Source organism: Xenopus laevis, chromosome 2S (genome assembly GCF_017654675.1).
Source record: "Xenopus laevis strain J_2021 chromosome 2S, Xenopus_laevis_v10.1, whole genome shotgun sequence".
Lineage (NCBI taxonomy): Eukaryota > Metazoa > Chordata > Amphibia > Anura > Pipidae > Xenopus > Xenopus laevis.
This window is the reverse complement of record NC_054374.1, coordinates 113,147,573-113,168,200: the sequence shown is the minus strand read 5'-3', so window position 1 is coordinate 113,168,200 and position 20,628 is coordinate 113,147,573. Positions and strand designations below refer to the sequence as shown.

Sequence of the window (20,628 nt, the reverse complement as noted above, 5' to 3'; positions counted from 1 at the left end):
TTATAATGCATAAAATATCGCATTGGGGAAGGATGAAAAAATGACACAGACATTCACAGCAGTACAACATCAAATATGGGGAGACACATTTATCAAAAGTCGAATTTTGAATTCATATGAGTTTTTTAAAACTCCCCTAAACGCCCATAAATTTGACTAATTAAAAATGTATTAATAAAATCAAATTTTTTCAACTCAAATTGAAAAACCCAAAAAATTTTAATCGAATTTGAATCAAATTTGATTAAACTCAATTAGAGTTTTTTCTCTGAAAAAAAAGTCAAAAGTCAGGCAGGCTGCAAACATCTCCAAATTGATCACTGGACCTCTCCCATTGAATTAAACAGCAATTCAGACGGTTTTAGGCGGAGAATAGTGGAATTTAAATTCTTAAAGGGCCAGAGTATGATAAATCTCCAAAATCGAATTCTAATTCTTTTAAAAAGTCGAATCAAATTTGGATAACTCCCTAGTCGAATTCGACAGTTTTGACCATAAAAAGATTATAAAATTAGAATTTTCAATTCGACCCTTAAAGGAACAGTAACACCAAAAAATGAAAGTGTTTTAAAGTAATGAAAATATCATGTAGTGTTGCCCTGCACTGGTAAAATTGATCTGTTTGCTTCAGAAGCACTACTACAGTTCATATAAACAAGCTGCTGTGGAGCAATGGCGGAAATTGAAAAACGGCTATATGGCACAGGTTAACTAATGGATAACAGATAACACCATTAGACATACAGAGCTTATTTGCTATCTGTTGTGTAACCTGAGCCTTTTCTCCTTTGAATGGCTGCCTCCATTGCTATACAGCAGCTTATTTATATAAACAATAGTATTGTATCTTAAGCAAACACGGCAGTTTTACCAGTGTAGTGCAACACTGCATTATATTGTCATTACTTTAAAACACTATTTTTTTTTATGTTACTGTTCCTTTAATAAATCTGCCCCTTACAGAAAATCACTAAACTAAATGACTGTGCTGACAAATTAACAATATTTGGGTAATATGCACAAAAGAAAAGTTAAGAACACCCAGTGCAAAAACATTTGCCTAGCTTCCTGACAACTTTTTATATATATATATATTTAATATTTTGAAAGAAGCATACATTTTAAATCAACAGACTTTTAGACATTGAAAAAGCAAGTGTAAAATCTGTGACAGGACATTCAACAGGCTACCGCACTGGTGGCATGATGGCAAAATGTCCAACTCACAACTCAACCTCACCTTTTAGGGCAGATTTACATTTACATGTATAGCTGTAAATATATATACAGTAGTATTTGCTTAAACCTTCTGGGTTTCTATTAAAGCAACACATTGCTAAAATTGCAACAGCAATAATTATGAAAACATGCAAAAAATGTTTCTCACAGAAAAGTTTTGAAAAATTGGGAAATTATTGAACTGTTGAGAATCCTTCAGGATTCCCAGTTTAGACCCTATGAGTAGTTTGCCAGACTAGAGCAGGGGTAGGGAACCTGCGGCTCTAGAGCCTCATGCGGCTCTTCATCCTGCTTGCTGCGGCTCAGTCTTGCGGCTTTGCCTCTCAGGTCGCGGTAAGCACACTCAAGAAGCCGCCAGCAGGTGCGAGGGCTGTATAGACGTCCTAAGAGGGGCAAGACTGAGCCACAGCAAGATCATTCATCATGGTCCTTACCGCGGTCACACACTCAAGACAAAAGAGGAAAGATCAACATGGAGCTTCAGAAACAGAAGTCACATTAAACAGATGAGAACACTAGCATTTAATAGGGCTTTTATTTCAAAGTAGCCCTGCATATACACGTACACAATGCACTTCTGTTTGTTGTATTCTGTTGTTGTAACAGTTAAAATTAAAAAAAGGTTAAAAAAGCTTATAAGCTGTGTTATGTTTTGCGGGTCCAGGCTATTTTTCTTTAGTGGGAGAGGGGCAAAATGGCTCTTTTGATAGTAAAGGTTGCTGACCCCTGGACTAGAGTAAAAAAAACTATACATAGTAAGGGTTCAGAAGGCTGTAAGTGACCCTAAAGTGTACCTCGGCCAAAATGCACTTTTTTTAAATGCAAATCCTCTCAAGAAAAGCTTCAATACAAAGAAAGAGATGAACCAGTTACTGCATTGTTTATCAAGTTTCACTTGATTCCTCCTGACAACCATTAAACAATGAATGTTGGGAAATATCCCTCAAAGAATTAGCAACAATGGAAAAGATCAGAGGCTTTATATTTACTTAATACTCTTTAAAAGGAAGAAAATATTTCTTCCTGAAAGGATTAGAGGTTGTTTTATAAAAGACACCTGCAAACAAAACAAGTGTCAAAAGGTCTCTATCATAATTGATACTGGTATTGTTGGAATACAATTCTTAAGTGACGTAGGCATAAATCATGTTATACACAGAATACTATTAAAGAAAAATTGGGGCATGGATTAATGTTTAGCACTGTGGCTATTTGGTTATGAGGGTAGATTGATATACTGATAAATAAAAGCATCACAATAGGACTACAAACACATTTTGCTGGCAGTCAAGCAGCAAGACACTGGTTTGCATATGCTGAACATAATAAATCCAACGTACTTTAGATTTCTGGACATATGACCATATCAACAAATTGGATGTCTGCTTCAGAAAAGTTCATAGGACCAGAAAATGCCAACTGTTCCTGGTTAGCATGAGTGAATGCACCCAAGGCCTTTGACTGTCTGCTTATTCCATAGCTTCATAGAGTGTGCCATATCATTGGCAGATCAGGGGTTAAAAATCTGAATTTGAAAATACTAGAAGTCAATGGCAGATAGTCCCTTTAACAACTGGAACATATTTGTTTATCTTCAGGATTCTGAGCGCTGTTTGCGCTCGTTTACGTTCGATAAACCGATAAGGTCGAGTTTTTCGGGCAACAATTCCAAAAAGTTGCACAATTCGAATTGACACCCAATTTTAATGCTCAACTTTTTCTCCCACCGATTTTCTCGAGAATAATTATTGTTACAGTAATAATGGCATTTGAGTTTGGACATAAAAAGTCAAGTTTTAGTAAATATGCTTTACTTTAAATTTTAGCAACAAATCACATGAATTAGAGTGGCTACTCCTTAATGCTTGGTTACACTATTGCTGGCCACTGTGCAGAGTTAACAAAGAGGCCAGCTATACATATTTCAATCTGTGAATCCTCAAAGCAGGATATTTTGCCCATTGAAAATACACTTTCCTGACAATAATAAATGTTTATACTACAGTGGACACATTCCAGTTACATGGAGTTAAGGTGGCCATACACGGGCATACTTTTATCGTTCTGCAATCGATCGTCTGACGATTATTTTACCATACGATATGCCATCCACAGAGAACGATTATATGAACAGATATAACCGCATTGTTTGCTTCGTGCGGACAAACGTTGTTTAACAAACAAGGAGTGGTGCTAGCATTGTGTCATTGTCTGTAGTATACAGTCAGTTTCTCCTTCCCTGCTCCATGCAGACATATGGATTTATGTCTTCCTATGGCAGGGGTCCCTAACCTTTTTTACCCTTGAGACACATTCAAAAATAAAAAGAGTTGGGGAGCAACACAAGCATGCAAAATGTTCCTGGGGTGCCAAATATGGGCTGTGACTGGCTATTTGTTGGCCCCTATGTGGACTGGCAGCCTACAGGAGGCTCTATGAGCAACATGGAGAGCAACATGTTGCTCGCGAGCTACTGGTTGGGGATCAATGTGCTATGGCATAATAAACTTCTTTCACATATGAGGTGATAGGGTGATATTCCTGCAGTCAGCACTAATTTATTTCCTTACATAGTTACAAATGAAGCTTTCAGCAAAGAACATTAGGGTCCTTGTGCTTGTAGCTTGTGCTACAATCCTCACATGCGCAAAGAGGGATCTTATCCCTGAACGACTAAAATTTTTAAACTCATCCAATCAATTTTGCAAATGATAATGTCGAGACAATCGTTCGTTCACCATCAACCATCCGATAGGTTATCGATATTATTGGAACGTTCTGGAATCGGTCGTTTGGAAGTAAAAAATCTGCCCGTGTATGGCCACCTTTAGACTGGGAGCCTTTAACACCACCAACGTTAATTAAACCCAATAGGACTGTTTTGCCTTCAATATAGATTAATTATATCTTGCCAATCTTTGTGACATCTGGAACCTGGCAAGCATTTCATTCTCATTCTCTTGTGATTAAAAAAAACACATGTTTTGGAATTTTTTGCAGTAAGCCTGAGCAAACCATTGCTGAAAAACTGAGTTCAGAAATGTGTTTGTTTTTTTAAATCGACTTCCCAAAAAGGGATAAACAAACATATATAAATCTACCTCACATATATAAGCATAATGTGCAATGGCACATGCTAGTACAGTATACAATGTATAATCTATCATTTAAAGATTATTTTAATCTTTATCTTTATATGTAGAGATTCAGCATGCAACACTGCAATTTTAGAATAATTGTTACTATACAGTAAGGTGTCACCAAGCCACGACAAAACCACAATGCATAATTTTAAGGTAAATACATTTTAAACTGCTTTCACTGATCAACATAATGTTACATAACTCAGGATACTTGAAATCCAGTGTATACCTTGTAAGTGCTTTTGAAACCTGCTCTAGGACACATAAAACTTTAACTGAATATAATGCTGTATATAGAGGATGCGAATCTAACATGATCCTTCAGTTTTTTAGCTCATAAAATGATTATAGATACAGGTACAGTATGGGATCTCTTATCCAGAATGCTCGGGACCTGGGGTTTTCCAGATAAGGGATCTTTCCGTAATTTGGATCTCCATACCTTAAGTCTACTAGAAAATAATTTAAACATGAATTAAACCCAATAAGCTGGTTTTGCTTCCAATAAGGATTAATTATATCTTAGTTGGGATCAAGTACAAGCTACTGTTTTATTATTACAGAGAAAAAGGAAATCATTTAAAAAATGTTTCATTATTTGATTATAAAGGAGTCTATGGGAGACAACCTTTCCGTAATTCCGAGCTTTCTGGATAATGGGTTTCCAGATAATGGATCCTATACATGTACTTCCATAGCACAGACATATCCATTCATATCAGATGTTTTTTACACATGTAGCACTGGGGTAAAAAGTGGTGTAAAAGAGGCTAAAAATGTCCCATAAAAACAGGCATTTTTTGCAAAGCCTTCCATACAATATTTTACACCAAATATTCCTACTACAGGTATGGGATCCATTATCCAGAAAGCTCCGAATTACGAAATGCCTGATTCCCATAGACTTCATTTTATCCAAATAATCCAAATTTTTTAAAAATGATTTCCTTTTTTCTCTGTAATAATAAAACAGTACCTAGTACTTATTCCAAAGAGGATAATTTATCGTTATTAGAAGAATTTTTTCAAAAATTTTTAAAATTTTTAAGTCCGATTCTATTAAAAAAAATACAAATTTTTTAGGATTTTTGTATTTAGAGTTTAGTAAATAACCCCTTAAAAGTTACCTATAGGTCAAGCTGATTGTTTTTTGCTTAGATGTTGCTTAGAGGTTTGTTTTTGTAAGTAATTGTTAGTTGAAGTTCCTAAACCTGACTGTTCTTCAGCCTGTCAGTTTAAGTTTCTAATGCTAACGGACTCCTGCTGCACAAATATGGCAGCCCCCTCATAGGTTATCACAGGGAGTCAGATAGGTACTGTAAAAGCATTGGGCAAATACTTTATGGTAAAATTATAAGAGAAGCATGCAAAGTCAATTTTATGGTAGATGTAAAAAAAGGTTCAATTTCTGGTGTCACTCTTTAAGTAAATTATCTAGCATAGATTAAACACAGCATCCATTTTAAATCAACTGCTAATTAAATGCTTCTTTTAAGGAGCAAGCAAAGCAATGCTCCTTAAAAAAAGCATGCCACATCACCAGTCTAAACTCAAACTCCAACTATATGTAAATAGGTATGTAATTGGCCAAGAATAAAGGCTTAGTCATTTTCTAATTCTGTAAAAATAATTACAAGGTGGATTTGATCAAACAGCTTTCATCAACACAGTTTCTCACCGAATTCTAAAAACAGAATAAAATAGAGTCTGATACATTCAACTGTGTTCTTATTATACAGAAAAGGGTATTTAGCCACATTTATCCAAAACAGAATTTTTGAATTTTCAAGTTTTTGATTTAAAAAAACATGAAAATAGTATATGTTCGCTTACTATTAAAAAAACGGAATATGTTAAAAAAAAACCAACAAAACACAATGAAATCACATTCTATACATCATTTTCAATGAGTCTCAAAACTTGTATTAATTTTGCAAATACAAATCCCAAAGACATATACAGGAAGTTGCAAGCTTTAAGATGCCATATTTTTAGGACTGAGTGGCGCCGATCACAACTATATAGAATTGTAAGGGGTGCATTTGGACACAAGTACCTTTAAAATGAAAGTAGTCTTAGGCACAACTCACTGCGGGAAAGAGTTGCCCACTGCACTTAAATCACTAGTTAGGAATGGTTAATCACACATATATTATTATACACAAATATTCATTAAATGTCTTACTAAACAATTACAGAAATAGGGTGAACATTGCTCCACCTGGTTTTCCCTTATGGTTTAATCTACTGTCTTCTCTCATTTGTTTCACCCCTAGAATTAAACCTTTCAAATATATTATTTTGCCATGGGAGCCAAGGTGCAGTAAACACAGGCTTTGCCATGGGGGATCTAATGTTTTATATTTTTAACTCCACATTTAGGGATATTTACAGCATAAAATAATTTTGCCACTGTCCTAAGACATCTATGAAAGGATAACTTGAAATAAGTTTTCTTTCATCAGCTCCAACACATGTAGTTATTCCCAAGGGTGCCAGTAACACCATAAATTAAAATGCCCTATAATTATTTCCACATTCTTACTCTACACTTTGGGGAGATTTATTGTGTGGTATAAAAAACAGAGGAATAATTCGCCACACATCACCAGACTTCCCTGTGTAAAAAATGTTGTAAAAAATAACATATTTTTTAAAACATTTTCTTTGAGCAACTTCTGCCAGAACTTACTTACAAAAATCAGAGGCAGTGTAGAATAGCAGCAGAAAATCTACTGTTCGCATGGTGTAAAATATCACTCACCTTGATAAGTTCGCCATTTATTTTACACTATTTATTTTGGCAAATTTCATTTTACACAGCATAATAAATCGGCTATTTATCATAAGTTAAACTCCTTACTTTCACTCTGTGGGGGTCTTTGGTCATAGTTATGAACATGTAAGGGCTCATTTTCTATCTGTGGGGTAGGGTACAACGAGCCATGTTTTTGCATTTTTTACCCTGTCCCATGATTGTGCCCTACGGCATAGGTCACTGTGTTAAAAAGTGGTGCTGTTCCACCTGCACCTTGCACATTAACAAATAAACCCTCTAATGTGTAAAACTCAGTGAAAACAATGAACCTCAGGGCACACTGTATTTGAAAAGTAGCAAAAGGGCCAAAAAAATGCCTGCATTTTTGTTTCATTAAGTGGAAGAAAAATCAGGTCAGCATATTAAAGATGTCAAAATTTTGCTGCCCTAAGCCAAGGCGTTTGTGGCCTCGCCACAAATCCAGCCCTGGTAATAAGTAAGGAGTTATCAATTGTGGTAAATAACAATTGCATTTACAATCTTGCAGTTTTCACATATTTACATTTTAATTGTTCTGAATCTCGTCATACAGGTTAATGATACATATGGTGCATGCATGAAAGCTGGAACGAGAGCAGTAGTAAATAGTGTTATATTGTAATACCTTTGATCTCTTACAATCTTCTTGGCATATGATTCTTTTGTGCCTTTGGAGATTATTATCTTGAGTTACAGTTTTTCTTTTATTTATAGTAAGACAGCATTATTTTTACCTTATTATTGATAATCCTTTCTTTCTATACAAATAACCACTCCTGGTTTTGTTCGAAAGGTGCAGTAAACACAGGCTTTGCAAAGCCAACATACATTTATAATTTGCTTAATCTTTGTTATCATTCCGTGAGAGCTGATTGTTTCCACATGGCCCTGACATTTCACAATGCAGCTCAATACTTGCCAGACTGCTGCAAGGCAATTCAACAGCAAGTGAACAAGAGAAGGCAGAAAAATCTACCCAGTACAATCTTTATCCAAAGCACGATATCAGGTTTGTGTGACCGCTCCTACTCAGCAATTATACGTCACATTGCTTTTTCATTAAAACATTTGTCTCTAGTTCCACCTTACTGAATTAACTGCAATTTTCAGGCAATTGATTCAACATAGCATTAAAAGAAAAACACAGTCTTAATGATTTGTTTAGTAGGATACCTATTTACGAAAGAACAGCTAGTTAATTTTGTGTTTTAAAATTCTACCCTGACAAATGTGTTATAAAAGTTGCATTATATTTTCTCTCTCTCTCTCTCTCTCTCTCTCTCAAATAGAACAAAAAAACACTTAGGGGCAGATTATCTAAGCTCGAGTGAATTTTCGAAGTTAGCCATTTCGAATTTCGAAGTAATTTTTTGGGTACTTCGACCATCGAATAGGCTACTACGACCTTCAACTTCGATTCGAATGTTTCGAAGTAAAAATCGTTCGAGTATTCAACCATTCGATAATCAAAGTACTGTCTCTTTAAAAAAAACTTTGACTTCAATACTTCACCAACTTAAACCTGCCGAAGTGCTATGTTATCCTATGGGGAACTGCCAGAGCAATTTTCTAAGTTTTTGGGTATCGAAGGAAAATCGTACGATTGTACGATAAAATCGTTCGAATCGTACAATTCGAAGTACGATCAGAGTACAATGAATAAAATCATCCGACTTTGAATGTCGGAGGATTCTATTTGATGGTCGAATTTCAAAGTATTTTCCACTTTGAATTTCGACCCTTGATAAATCTCCCCCCTAAAGTGAAAAAAGCTTTTATTGTTTATTGTGTAAAACCGACGTTTGGACCGAAACATCGGTTTTACATACTATGGGGCAGATTTATCAAAGGTTGAATTTTGAGCTATTTTTGTGTACTTCGACTAGGGAATAGTCTATATTCCAGCATCTTACCTGGCACATTATAAATGCACTTTTGTCAATATAAATGTCAAAAAAAGACATCCTATGGAATATATATATATACAGTATATGGCCCTTGGTCTCTTGGGTTAATTTGTTATGCACTAATTTGCAACCTATGCATATTAGAAAGTGTGAATTGAATGAAAATATTTACACATTAATTTGAACACAATTTTTAAACTGACAATTTGTAAACTGGTCATGTTAATAAAATAGGAACATGCAATTTATTTTTGAGGGAAGTTTGTAAATCTCACTTTCCTTCAAAGTTAAAGAATGCAAGTGTTGAAAACATCCCTTCTTGATACAGAACATCTTATTTTTCTGAAGCATAAACACTAATAAGTTGAAATAAAGAGATCCTTATCCAGAGGGTAAGCATTAGCCTAACTTACTATCCATTGTATACAGTTGTTTTCTTTCTGTCAAGACCTTTAGGCCCAAAGGGCCCAACAGGATGTTTTACCCACCACTGCCCTCAGGCAAATAACATCAGAGGACAAAATATCCATCTCTGCCTGTCACTGCTCCTTATACTAGGGAATGACACATGTCCTCATGAACATACACACATGGTGACAGCAAGAACTCAGATAATAGCTTGGACTTTCTGGTGCTGAGGTCCACCTAGCATCACTAGGTTTGCAATCAATAGAGTGAAGGTCTATTCTCCACTATTCTTCTTAATTAGAGGGAAGAAATGTATTTTTGATACAGGGTTCAGTGGTTTGAGATGGTTCTTGGTTGTCAGCAATGCTCTGCAATCTACTTGTAAAGTAGGCCTTTTAAAATAATTTTTGAACACAATATTGGCATTGCAAGTCCTATTAGCAAGTCCAAATCTAAGTTTCTCACACTTGAGAAAGGGTCCTTGCTGACTCGAAACGTTGTATATTTTGGCCTCCTTCATACAATGTGTATTGTCCAACTCTAAGTTTGTCTGATATGTTGGCCAATGGGCCAAACAGTCAGATACTGTGCAATTAGACTTGTTTTGTTTTTACCTAAATACAAGTGTTTTCTCCTCTTGCCATTTAGTGGATGACCAAAAAGCACTGATCTGATGGTTTCACAGATGTGGGAATAATTCAGAACACAATAATAACTTAAACATTCCATAATACCTTAAATACAAATATTTTGTCTTGACAAAAAAAACTATTCAATGATTTTGTCTGGACAGAAAATAGCTATTCAATGTGTATTCATTCTGTCTAAACTGTCCCCCAGAGCTGACTCTAATATATCAGTGGACAGGGAGCAGGGTTGAAACTGTCCAAACTGTCACATCAAAATCCAAAATCTTCTCACTATTTTCTGAAAGCTACTCCAACCAAATCCGCATTGACTCCCCCCCTTATTTATCAATACATTTTTCCGAAAATTTCTTGCGTGGAAAAAAAAAAATGCAAGAAAATCAAGAAAAAAATCTAAATCGTATGAATTTTTCAGATTTGTCAAAAAAACTAACTTTTTCAGATTTGACGCCCTGCAATATTTGGATTATTGAACGAAACCCAGCACATATCAGGATATAAACAGGATATCTGCCACTGCCTTCTACATGAACTCAGCAGGTCTGAGTTGGAGAACTTTTTTATTCTGACTTTTAAAATCATCGGAGTTTAATAAATCACAAAAATTTTTAGTTTTTTTTACGAAAAAATCGTGTTCTTCCCCTTTAAAGGTCCTACCAGAAAAAAAAATCAGACTTTAATAAAGAACCCTCTAAATCATTGCACGTATGGTTTCCACTGGATATTTCCATAATTTAGTCTAGGTTAAACAAAAAAAAATATTCCACATGTTGTGTAGTTTGATTTTTATTGGTGTTGATTTTTACCTGCATAAAGTCCAAAAACGTAAAAGGGAGCAAGTCATCCAGGTGTCCAATATCTTTGGAAAAACGATTTAGAATCCTCCCTAAAGGAAATAAGTATAAATATATTCTTAAGTGAGATCCTAAATGCCAAAGTTGAAAATCAAAGCATTCTATTCAGTTCATTTTCACCACACAACAGGGAGTGTATTATGAATCAATTCAGAAGTTAACAGAAATAAATCATGACGAGAGTTTTACTTTGCCTCCAACGGAGTAGATAGATACAGAGAAAGAAGTCATCTGTACCACAGAAATAAAAATTAGCTCAAATACATTTTCTTGAAAAATGGATTTCCATTAAATAGGACCTTTTCACAAAGCTACACCATATGTGGCATAGATGGTTAGCTTCTAAGCAATATACTGTAAGGTAGCTTTGTTTAAAAAGGATCTTTGAGAGTAACATGGGCCCAGGATTCTAAAGGATGACTCTTTGTGATATGTTGTTTATTAAATATCCCAAAAGATCCACACTCGATAATTAAAATATCTAAATAAAATCTTTATTCAGACAAATAGTAATACAATGCAATATTGTTTGTACTTTCGTGTATGTGCACACAACAAAGACACACTACTGCATGTACAGACAAAATCTGAAAGATGTGACTGCATTTAAATGCGTATAAAAGTGGTTCTCAAACTTTTGTGAGAGTTTATTAATGTATTCATCGTCTCCCTGCTCTTCAAACTTGATAGTTAAAGACACAAAATAGTGCCTAAAATAATGCATTTCAATTGTTCTGGCTGAGAAATTAAGCAGACATCTGTACCTGTAATGCAGAGATTTTCAAACTTTTTAACTCAAACCTCCTTCAACCAAAACATCACCATTATCCAAAAATGCACAATACAACAAACATGCAACAGAACACAATGATTCCACTAAACTTTTAAGGCACAGTTTAGCTGAAACTCACAGAGATATGAAAGTAAGTTTCAGTCATAATGGTACCTTGAAACTCATTTAGGCCAGCGTGCATTTTTTGAGCTAAATGAGTTATGGATAATTAGGAACACAGGGAAAATACCAGGAAATTCCTTAGTATCCAACAATATGTAAATCAAAAATCATATAGCAATTTCCAGGATTCTGTTTTCTGGACTGTATTGCCACTGGACATTGTGTTTTTACAATTGTTTTTATTTAGAGGTTATTCAAATACTCCTGTTGCTTTGGGCTACTACATACAACATTGTAAAACAAACTAAGGGGCCGATTCATGAAGCTCGAGTGAAGGATTCGAATGAAAAAAATTCGAATTTCGAAGTATTTTTTTGGTACTTCGACCATCAAATTGGTTAAATTCGTTCGAATTCGAACGAAATCGAACGAATCGAACGAAAAATCGTACGACTATTCGACCATTCGATAGTCGAAGTACTTCCCCTTTAAAAAAAACTTCGACCCTTTACTTCGGCAGGTAAAACCTACCGAAGTCAATGTTAGCCTATGGGGAAGGTCCCCATAGGCTTGCCTGTGATTTTTTGATCGAAGGATTTTCCTTCGATCGTTGGATTAAAATCCTTCGAATCGTTCGATTCGAAGGATTTAATCGTTCGATCGAACGAAAAATCCTTCGATCGATCGATCGCAGGATTAGCGCTAAATCCTTCGACTTCGATATTCGAAGTCGAAGGATTTCAATTCGAGGGTCGAATTTCGAAGTATTTTTAACTTCGAAATTCGACCCTTAATGAATCTGCCCCTAAAAGTTAATTAACCCCTTTGTTTTATTTAAAAATATTAATCTACATGAAAAGTTACCTATAGGTCATGTTTATTGTTTTTTCATGGATAGTTCTGCTTTTGTAAGTAATTGCTACTTGAAGTTCCTAAACCTGACTGTTTTGTCAACCGGACTGTCCCATCTCAACTTGTCAGTTAGAGTTTACAGACTACTGCTGCACAAATATGGCAGCCCCCTCATAGGAAAAAAAGGGGATGAGAAAGGTAATGTAAAAGCATCAGGCAGATACCCTTATGGCAAAATTATAAATAACATTCAAAGATAATGTTATGATAGATATTAAAAAGTTTTATTTTCTGGTGTCAGTATCTCATTGAACATTCTTTTCTAACATTTCTAGAACAGATCAGCGGATGTTCTGCCCCTACAGCAATCGTACAACAAAGCTGGTGACAGTCTCCCACTGAAAATCGTCAGATCAGCAATACATGCAGAGATATTATGGGCAGCCTAACCTGTCGACTGAATTGGCATGGCACGACAAATGTTGGAAAACTCCACAAACGGTCCGAAAATCATACGAATCGAGGATTCGTACGATCTGATCTTTGCGTCTATGGCCAGCTTAAGTCTACTTTCAGAAAAGCAAACTAATTGTCTACCATCGGCAATGATGCATCTGTAACCCTTTAAAACAGAACATGTAAGGTACCTTACTTGGTGTTGAAGAAGGAATTGATCAGTATTAATAAACATACCCCCTTTGCAATAAAAGGAACTAAGTTTGCCCAGGAGAAGTAACTTAAAGCAACCAATAGATGTTTGCTTTTAAACAGGTTACCAGTAAATACTACCTGCTGATTGGTTTCTATGGCTTACTGCTACTGGGAAAACCTAGTGCCTTTTATTACATTACCCTCTTTGTGCCTTTAGTAAAACATATGATTTTCCAACAGAAGCTTTCCTCAATAGTCAAATCATTTTTATACAGGTTCATACCAATGGACCCCTTTGCAACATTTCGATGTCCGCATATTTCACACAGAAGTTATCATAATGAAATCTGTATTTTACTTTTGTCACATTTATACGTGTGTAAAGTCCACTTTCTAGGACTCTTGCATAGCCGCAACGAAATCTGCCAGTACATTTAAGTTAAAAGTATATCAGGAGAAGTTTAATCTAATTTTAAATGAAACTATAATAAGGATACTGTACTGCAGGAGAACCGCTGGTTTATGTCCTTTCCTCAAGTACACCTCTCAGGTAAAAAAACTTCAGAATGAGATAAGTTTAATAAAAACCAAGTGCTGGATCATGATATTTCTGCAGGGTAGCAGAATCACTAATTGAATGCCAAAAACTTGAAGATGGAGCTTAAGTCTTCAAAAAGTAATTTACAGTTGTACCTATCAGAAATGTTCTGGGATTAAAAAGAATCCCCAAAGGGAAAACAGGAATTCATTTAAAAAGAACACCACAGATATGAATAGACCTTTAAAACGTATTCAAATACATATTAGCTGTATAATAAATTTAATTTGCAGATTCCATATTCTGATCAGCATGTACTTCAACAGCAATGTGGTCATTTCGCTGGCATGGCTGAAGGTGTATCTTACTTATGCTTCTTCTACCTTAGACAAAATGTTAACCTACTCAGAGACAAAGCTCAACAATCAGCTCTTCTATCCACTTGTTATAGGGTCTAGATTCTCAGCTATTATCACTCTTCCCATCTGAAAGGGGAACTGTGATACTGTAGGTACAATAAACCAAAACAGTACTAATAGATATTTACAATCTTGTGTTAATTGCAGTAGGACAATGGCAGGTTAGGCAACAACAACAGTGAACAGTTATTCATATATATTCCAAAAATCACCTCAAAACTTCCAATTTGCAGCATCTTATTTCCCACACACTATTAGGAATCAAGATAAATCACCCCAAATATGAACCCCTGGGGTCCGCTGAACAGTTTTATTTCCAATATGTATAGGTGTACCTAAGCATGTGGCATATAGGGGCCCCAAAACTAAGACCCCATATGGTCTGTCATTTCAGGTACTGAAATGAACCAACATATTAACATCATTTTGGGGGGAGTAAAGGTAGAAAAAAGTACTTTCACCCAAGAAAACCATATATTTTCAGAAAATACACATTCCCCTGAATCCAAATTGGGTATGCATGTCTTTCTACTCCAAAGCACCAAGCCGCAAACCTTTCCTAAATTTGGCGATTTTGGTGACATTTCCAAATTATTTCCATATTTCCCACATACTATTAGGTATCAAGATAAATTACCCATTACACATATGAAAGCCTGGGGTCCTCTAAACAGTTTGATGTCCAATGTACATAGGTTTATCGAAGTACATGGCATGGAAAGACCCCAGAATCTACCTTATGCATACTTATTTGATGGCTTACCTTTACATTAATTTATAAACAGTTTTTTGTGTATACATGTGTGTATACTTTTAAATGTTGTGTGACAGTAAAAGGATGAAAGATTAAGAAATAATTTTATACTTAGGCTGAAAGCAGATTTGATGTTTAGAGTACTAGTTTCTGTTAAAGAGTCAGAATAGCAACATGTATCATTATATATATATATTAATGTATTTATTTGTTTAAACAACTTAATCAGAATGCACAGTTGTAAGATTTCTGCTCAAGTAATTAAATAATCACTGAATGGTAATTAATCACAGTTAAATAGTGAGCCGTGAAAGACGTGCTATGTACACATCTAAAACTGTTTAATGCTCAAATACTTTGCCATATCTAAGTTAAACAATGATTCATTAAACCTCCCTTGCTACACAATGCTGAGGCTGAACCTAATGTGAATGACTTGAAAAATCCTTTGTTCTACAATAAAAGGCATCCAACCACAGTGTGTATTATTCTTGCTGTGCTAACGCAGGCAAATACTTTAATTGCGTGAACTGAAATGTGTTCAGGTGCTATCCATTTTATTCTCACAGGTGTTTAAGTCATTCGCAGGCTATTTGTTAAAATCTTTTGATCCACGTATGAAAACTCCTGACATTGTACCACACCTGTGCTTTTTATTTGCAGAAGAACCAAGGCTCACTTTGTAGTCCACTTCTTGCTTTTACTTGAGTCTTTTTTGTTTTTTTTGTTTAAATATAGCTTTATTTATAGCATTCTTAAAGGAACTTCATCAGCCAGCAAAAGCACAACTGAAACAAAAACTTAGTATCTCTTTGAAAAACATACAATTATTTTATCAGTTCTAGGATATATTTGGATTCTGAAGTACCGTAGTGACACCTGCCCCTGACTTTAGTGGCAATTTCTAGAAGAAGCTCACTTGCAACACTCTAATCCCTAAACACAACTGTAAACATAACTCTTATTCCAAGAAGGCCACCTTGAAGTAGTATGACATCTTTGTTCTCCAAATATTCTTTGTCTCAAATATTAAACTGAAGGCTTAAAGTAGAATGAAACTCTAAAACGCTAAAGGGGGTGCCTGTTTGTTAGACACCCAGTGACTTTTACTCCAGGATGGCTGATGGGCTTTCTTTACAAAAATTCACCACCCCAGAGTGCCCCTGCTCTATCCTAGGTGGCACATGCGCAGGAAAGCAATGTATATACTGTACTGTATACCAACCTTGAATCGTCACAAAAGAATACCTAGGAGTGGGGAGAAATGGAGTTGTGCTCTGGAGAAAAGTCCCCTAGACCTTTATTTGTTTTTTAAAGAAGACACACACCAGCCAGGATAAAAAAAAGTCACAGGGAGGTTGCCCACTTTTCTGGGCTTTCTCCATGTAGGACTCTCCTGTTGCTTAATTCAGCTCAAATAGAAAGGGTCAATAGTTTTGCTAATGGCCTTATGGTTTTTGACAGTAAATGAGAAATGTATCATGTAACCACAAGAAAATAAAAAAAATGAATGAAAGTAGAAAACGTGCCAAAATAGTTTTTCTAGGCTCAGATGAATACTTTCCTCCACAACAGAACTCAAAACTACATAAGATTTTTGTAAGTTTTGTGTTAGCATGAAGTCTTTGTGTACCTGGAAAAGGGTGAAAACTGTGGGAAAAGTGGATGAGAAATGAACACAGGTAAACAGGTACTGTTTTTATTCTGCTACTAGGGATAAAAGAATATGAATAACTCAATTACACGGGGTCACTATCACTATTCTTACTAAAGGGTTGATTGTTAAACCAAACAGTATGTCATTTGATTTGGAAGTCTGAAGACAAACACAGATGTATAAATTCAAGTTCTTGGCAAACAGATTTTATCACATTCAAACAGTAATCATTACAAAGCTGTAGAACAATAAGCACAATACAGTACCTAAATACATTTATAGCTGGGGGTGACATGAATTGTTGTACAGCAAATAAATCAAACACTATACAAGAGGAAAGCATCATGCAACGTAATGACAAAGATATAGAACAGAAAAAAAATTGAATATTTACATGCAAACCTTTTGGAATGTGATATTGGAAAGACAAACACACTTGGCACATAAATGTCAAAGCTCAGCCATTGTTGTACAAATGGACTTTTAGTGCATACTAGGAAAAAATACTGCACATATTGGAAAAGAAGTCAATACAGGTGAAGACACAATGTGTTAAAAGGATTGTTTTGAGATTTTCTATTTATCTTGCAATGAAAGTACCGGTAATGACACCATAAACTCCCAATTAATTATAACTTTAGTCAGTAATCCATCTGTTTATAGGAGGAAATATCTATATAGATATATTTTAAATAATATGAATAGCAAACTATAGGGCTCATTTATTGATGACATCAGCACAAGCACTCGAGCACTCAAGGGGAATTCAAAAAATTGACAATGACAGAAGTATTTGACATCATCTCAATCAGTTTAAGATAGCTTTAATGCCAAAAGGCTGCAAAGCTAGAATTACTGCATAGGCGGATTCATTAATAAATGCAATGTTTAATGAAATCTTTTGATATTCACTCTATTGCTTATAATTTTGATAAATTAATTAAATAAATATAAATTTTTATCAACAACATGGACAATTGTAGGTGGTTTCAATCTTGTTCACACTACTGTACCTACAGTGTTAACCACAAGACAAGCAAATTTAGATTAATTAGTGGCATTCTACCCATATATTCCTTCTGGTAATACAAAATTCTCGTGCTACTCTTATGCAATGGTACTGAGCAGGTGTCAGTGAAAGATTACTAAGAGCATATAAACTAAAGTCCTGTATATTGGACTTTGGACTATTTACTACTGGTGCCAGTTTTGCTATTGACACCACCTATGAAGATCTTCTTCAGAATAAACATACATTTTTCTAAAGCCACATCATTCAGACTTGCATTCAGCGAAGTTTACCCTAACTCTTGCTAACGTTTTGTCATTTCTTTCCACAATGACAAATGTCAATGAACAGCATCTGCCACTAGAGTTACATGTACATTACATATATACTGATTACATTTTAATCTTCCTTTATAAAGCATTAGGGACTCATCAATACTGGAGTTCTTCTGCTTGGAGGTATTCATCTCAGGCAAATACTTGGAAATACTAAATGATGGGTCATATTTTTAACAGCTTGTTACTTTTTATTTTGTCTGGAACCGGATATTGTTATTAAACTACACTAACTGCAATAATATTTCATCTGGCTCTAATCATTATAATTACTTCTCATGTACAACATAAAGTGGATTAGTACTTCAGCATGAATGTAAAACTTTTTTTCACCTCAAGACCAATACTGGTGCTATGCCTACATTTAACTTAGATGATTGCAAACATATAATAATATATTTGACTGTACCACTTTGATTTGAAAAAAAATCAAGCAAATCTTGTGGAATGTAAATAGAGAGCTGAACAGATTTAGGATGACTAATAGTACTTGGCATGCCCTTATGCTATTCCACGAGATTATTCCTCATTCATTCATTCAATTATTTATTCATTCAATAAAAGTCCACTAGAGTCACTGGAGCTTGTGAAATAACATTTGGGCATTCCAAGTACCATCAATCATCCTAAATATCTTTCCTTCACAAACTATTAGCTGTTGTACTACTACATGAAAAAATGTTTTTCCAATAATTATGCGTTTCTGAGGGTCCCCTTTGCTGTCCTGCCCTTTGAAAGGATTGGTGACTCCAGATGACTGAATAAGAGGGATCTGAACACATACAGTTGCTGAGTGTGTTTAAACTTTGGCAAACAACATGGACCATGAGACCAAGACCTACTGAAATAATTTTTCCTATGGAAACTTCAAGATCTGTATACAATACTGAAATTAGTGTATAAATACAGTGTAAGTCTCCTTTTATTATAGCAATAAAATGTTGTACATACCAACAATTAAAACGCCTAAAGTTAGGTAAAGACAAATAAAAGCATCTAAGACAAATAAGAGTACCTGTTTGCTGTCTCAAATAAAAACATCTTAGGACACCATGGAGTATATTTATCAAAAACATTTGATAAATCACCGCAGTCCACTAGAGTGAAATACCACCTCTCTCCATTCATTTCTATGGGATTTTCAGAGGTGTATTTATTAAAGGGTGAAATTCACTTTCACCCTTTAATAAATACGCCTTTAACAATGCATCATACAATGCTGCACCAAGTTATAAAGCAACTGTATTTCTCTCATCCCAGAGCAACATGACACAGGTGAACCAATACTTGCATCCTCCCTCATCTAGGCCAACCCCTCTGGGAGGTTCTGCTTCTCTTAAAAAGTACAGAGAAGTCTCCACCACTATAGATATATCCCTGTGCACGTATAAAGTTTAAGTATCATTCTTTGTGCATGAGAGTGTGATGGAAAAACTAGAGTCATGAGAGAATATGGATATTAGAACAGATTTATTTATATTTGGCAAATGCATCAAATGAGTTTACCTTCTGACTTAGTTTACCTTTATTCTTCATCCATATCTGTATTTCTCCAATACATTCCTATTAATGGCCAACAATTGTGAAAGTACCACTATTAAAACAGGGTCACAAGCTATTTTAGGCTCAAGATATAGGTCTTGTGGTCATGATTTTTAAGAAAAAAGGAACAGCACCCACATTGTATAGCTATGCAGTACAAAACAGGTTGCCATGCACAAATTAAAAACAAGAACTCTAATAAAGGAAACTGCACAAAGGCAAGAAACTCTCAGCAGCCTAACACTGTAAAGGCAATTTTTAAAAAATGCAAGCTCATGCTGTATGAAAACAGTGGGGACACCAATGGGGTTAGCAGTAAAAATATCTCCACATTCCCCCACCCCCTTGGTTTCAAGATTGTTAGCATGATAAAGGGCTACAAGGTATAAATATATAGAGAATTGAAAATGTGTATTAAACACATAAACGGTTTTCTCTGTAATTATATTTCTAATATACTAATATAATACTGACATGAAATTTACTCCAGTAACAACCCAAGTAATCCACACATACAAAGAACTCAAAAAAAAATAAGTCCATAAATGAAGTTATGTGTAGGAAAGTGGAATGACAAAGGGAATAAGTATTGAACACTCTTACTGAAACTTTTTAATACTTAGTAGAAAAGACTGTTGGTAATGACAGCTTCAAGATGCCTCTTGCAGTGGCGTAACTACCAGGGGAGCAGGGGGTGCAATTGGGCCAGGGCCCGCACCCCCACAGGGCCCCCCGGCAGTCACGCGCGACACTGTATTCGGCTGCAGCCGCATGGACGATGGTGGGGGCGGGGCCCGGCTGCACAACCCGCATCAGGGCCCGCCCCCACCTAGTTCCGTCACTGGCCTCCTGTATGGAGAAACTAGTTTTGCATTGCTCAGGTGTGATTTTAGCTCATTCTTGCACACAAAGGGGCACATTTACTAAGCTCGAGTGAAGGATTCGAATGAAAAAACGTCGAATTTCGAAGTATTTTTTTGG

At 35.4% G+C, this 20,628-nt stretch overlaps 1 protein-coding gene across 2 annotated transcripts in view; it reads right to left on the bottom strand.

Moving 5' to 3' along the window:
* LOC108709757 (ATP-binding cassette sub-family C member 4-like) overlaps positions 1 to 20,628 on the bottom strand; it is a 141,749-nt gene that overhangs the window by 51,369 nt on the left and 69,752 nt on the right. For both annotated transcript variants that reach the window (XM_041584291.1, XM_041584292.1), the window contains one exon: positions 10,948 to 11,027. In XM_041584291.1, coding sequence (XP_041440225.1) covers positions 10,948 to 11,027 — 80 coding nt within the window. The remainder of the gene's footprint in view (positions 1 to 10,947; positions 11,028 to 20,628) is intronic.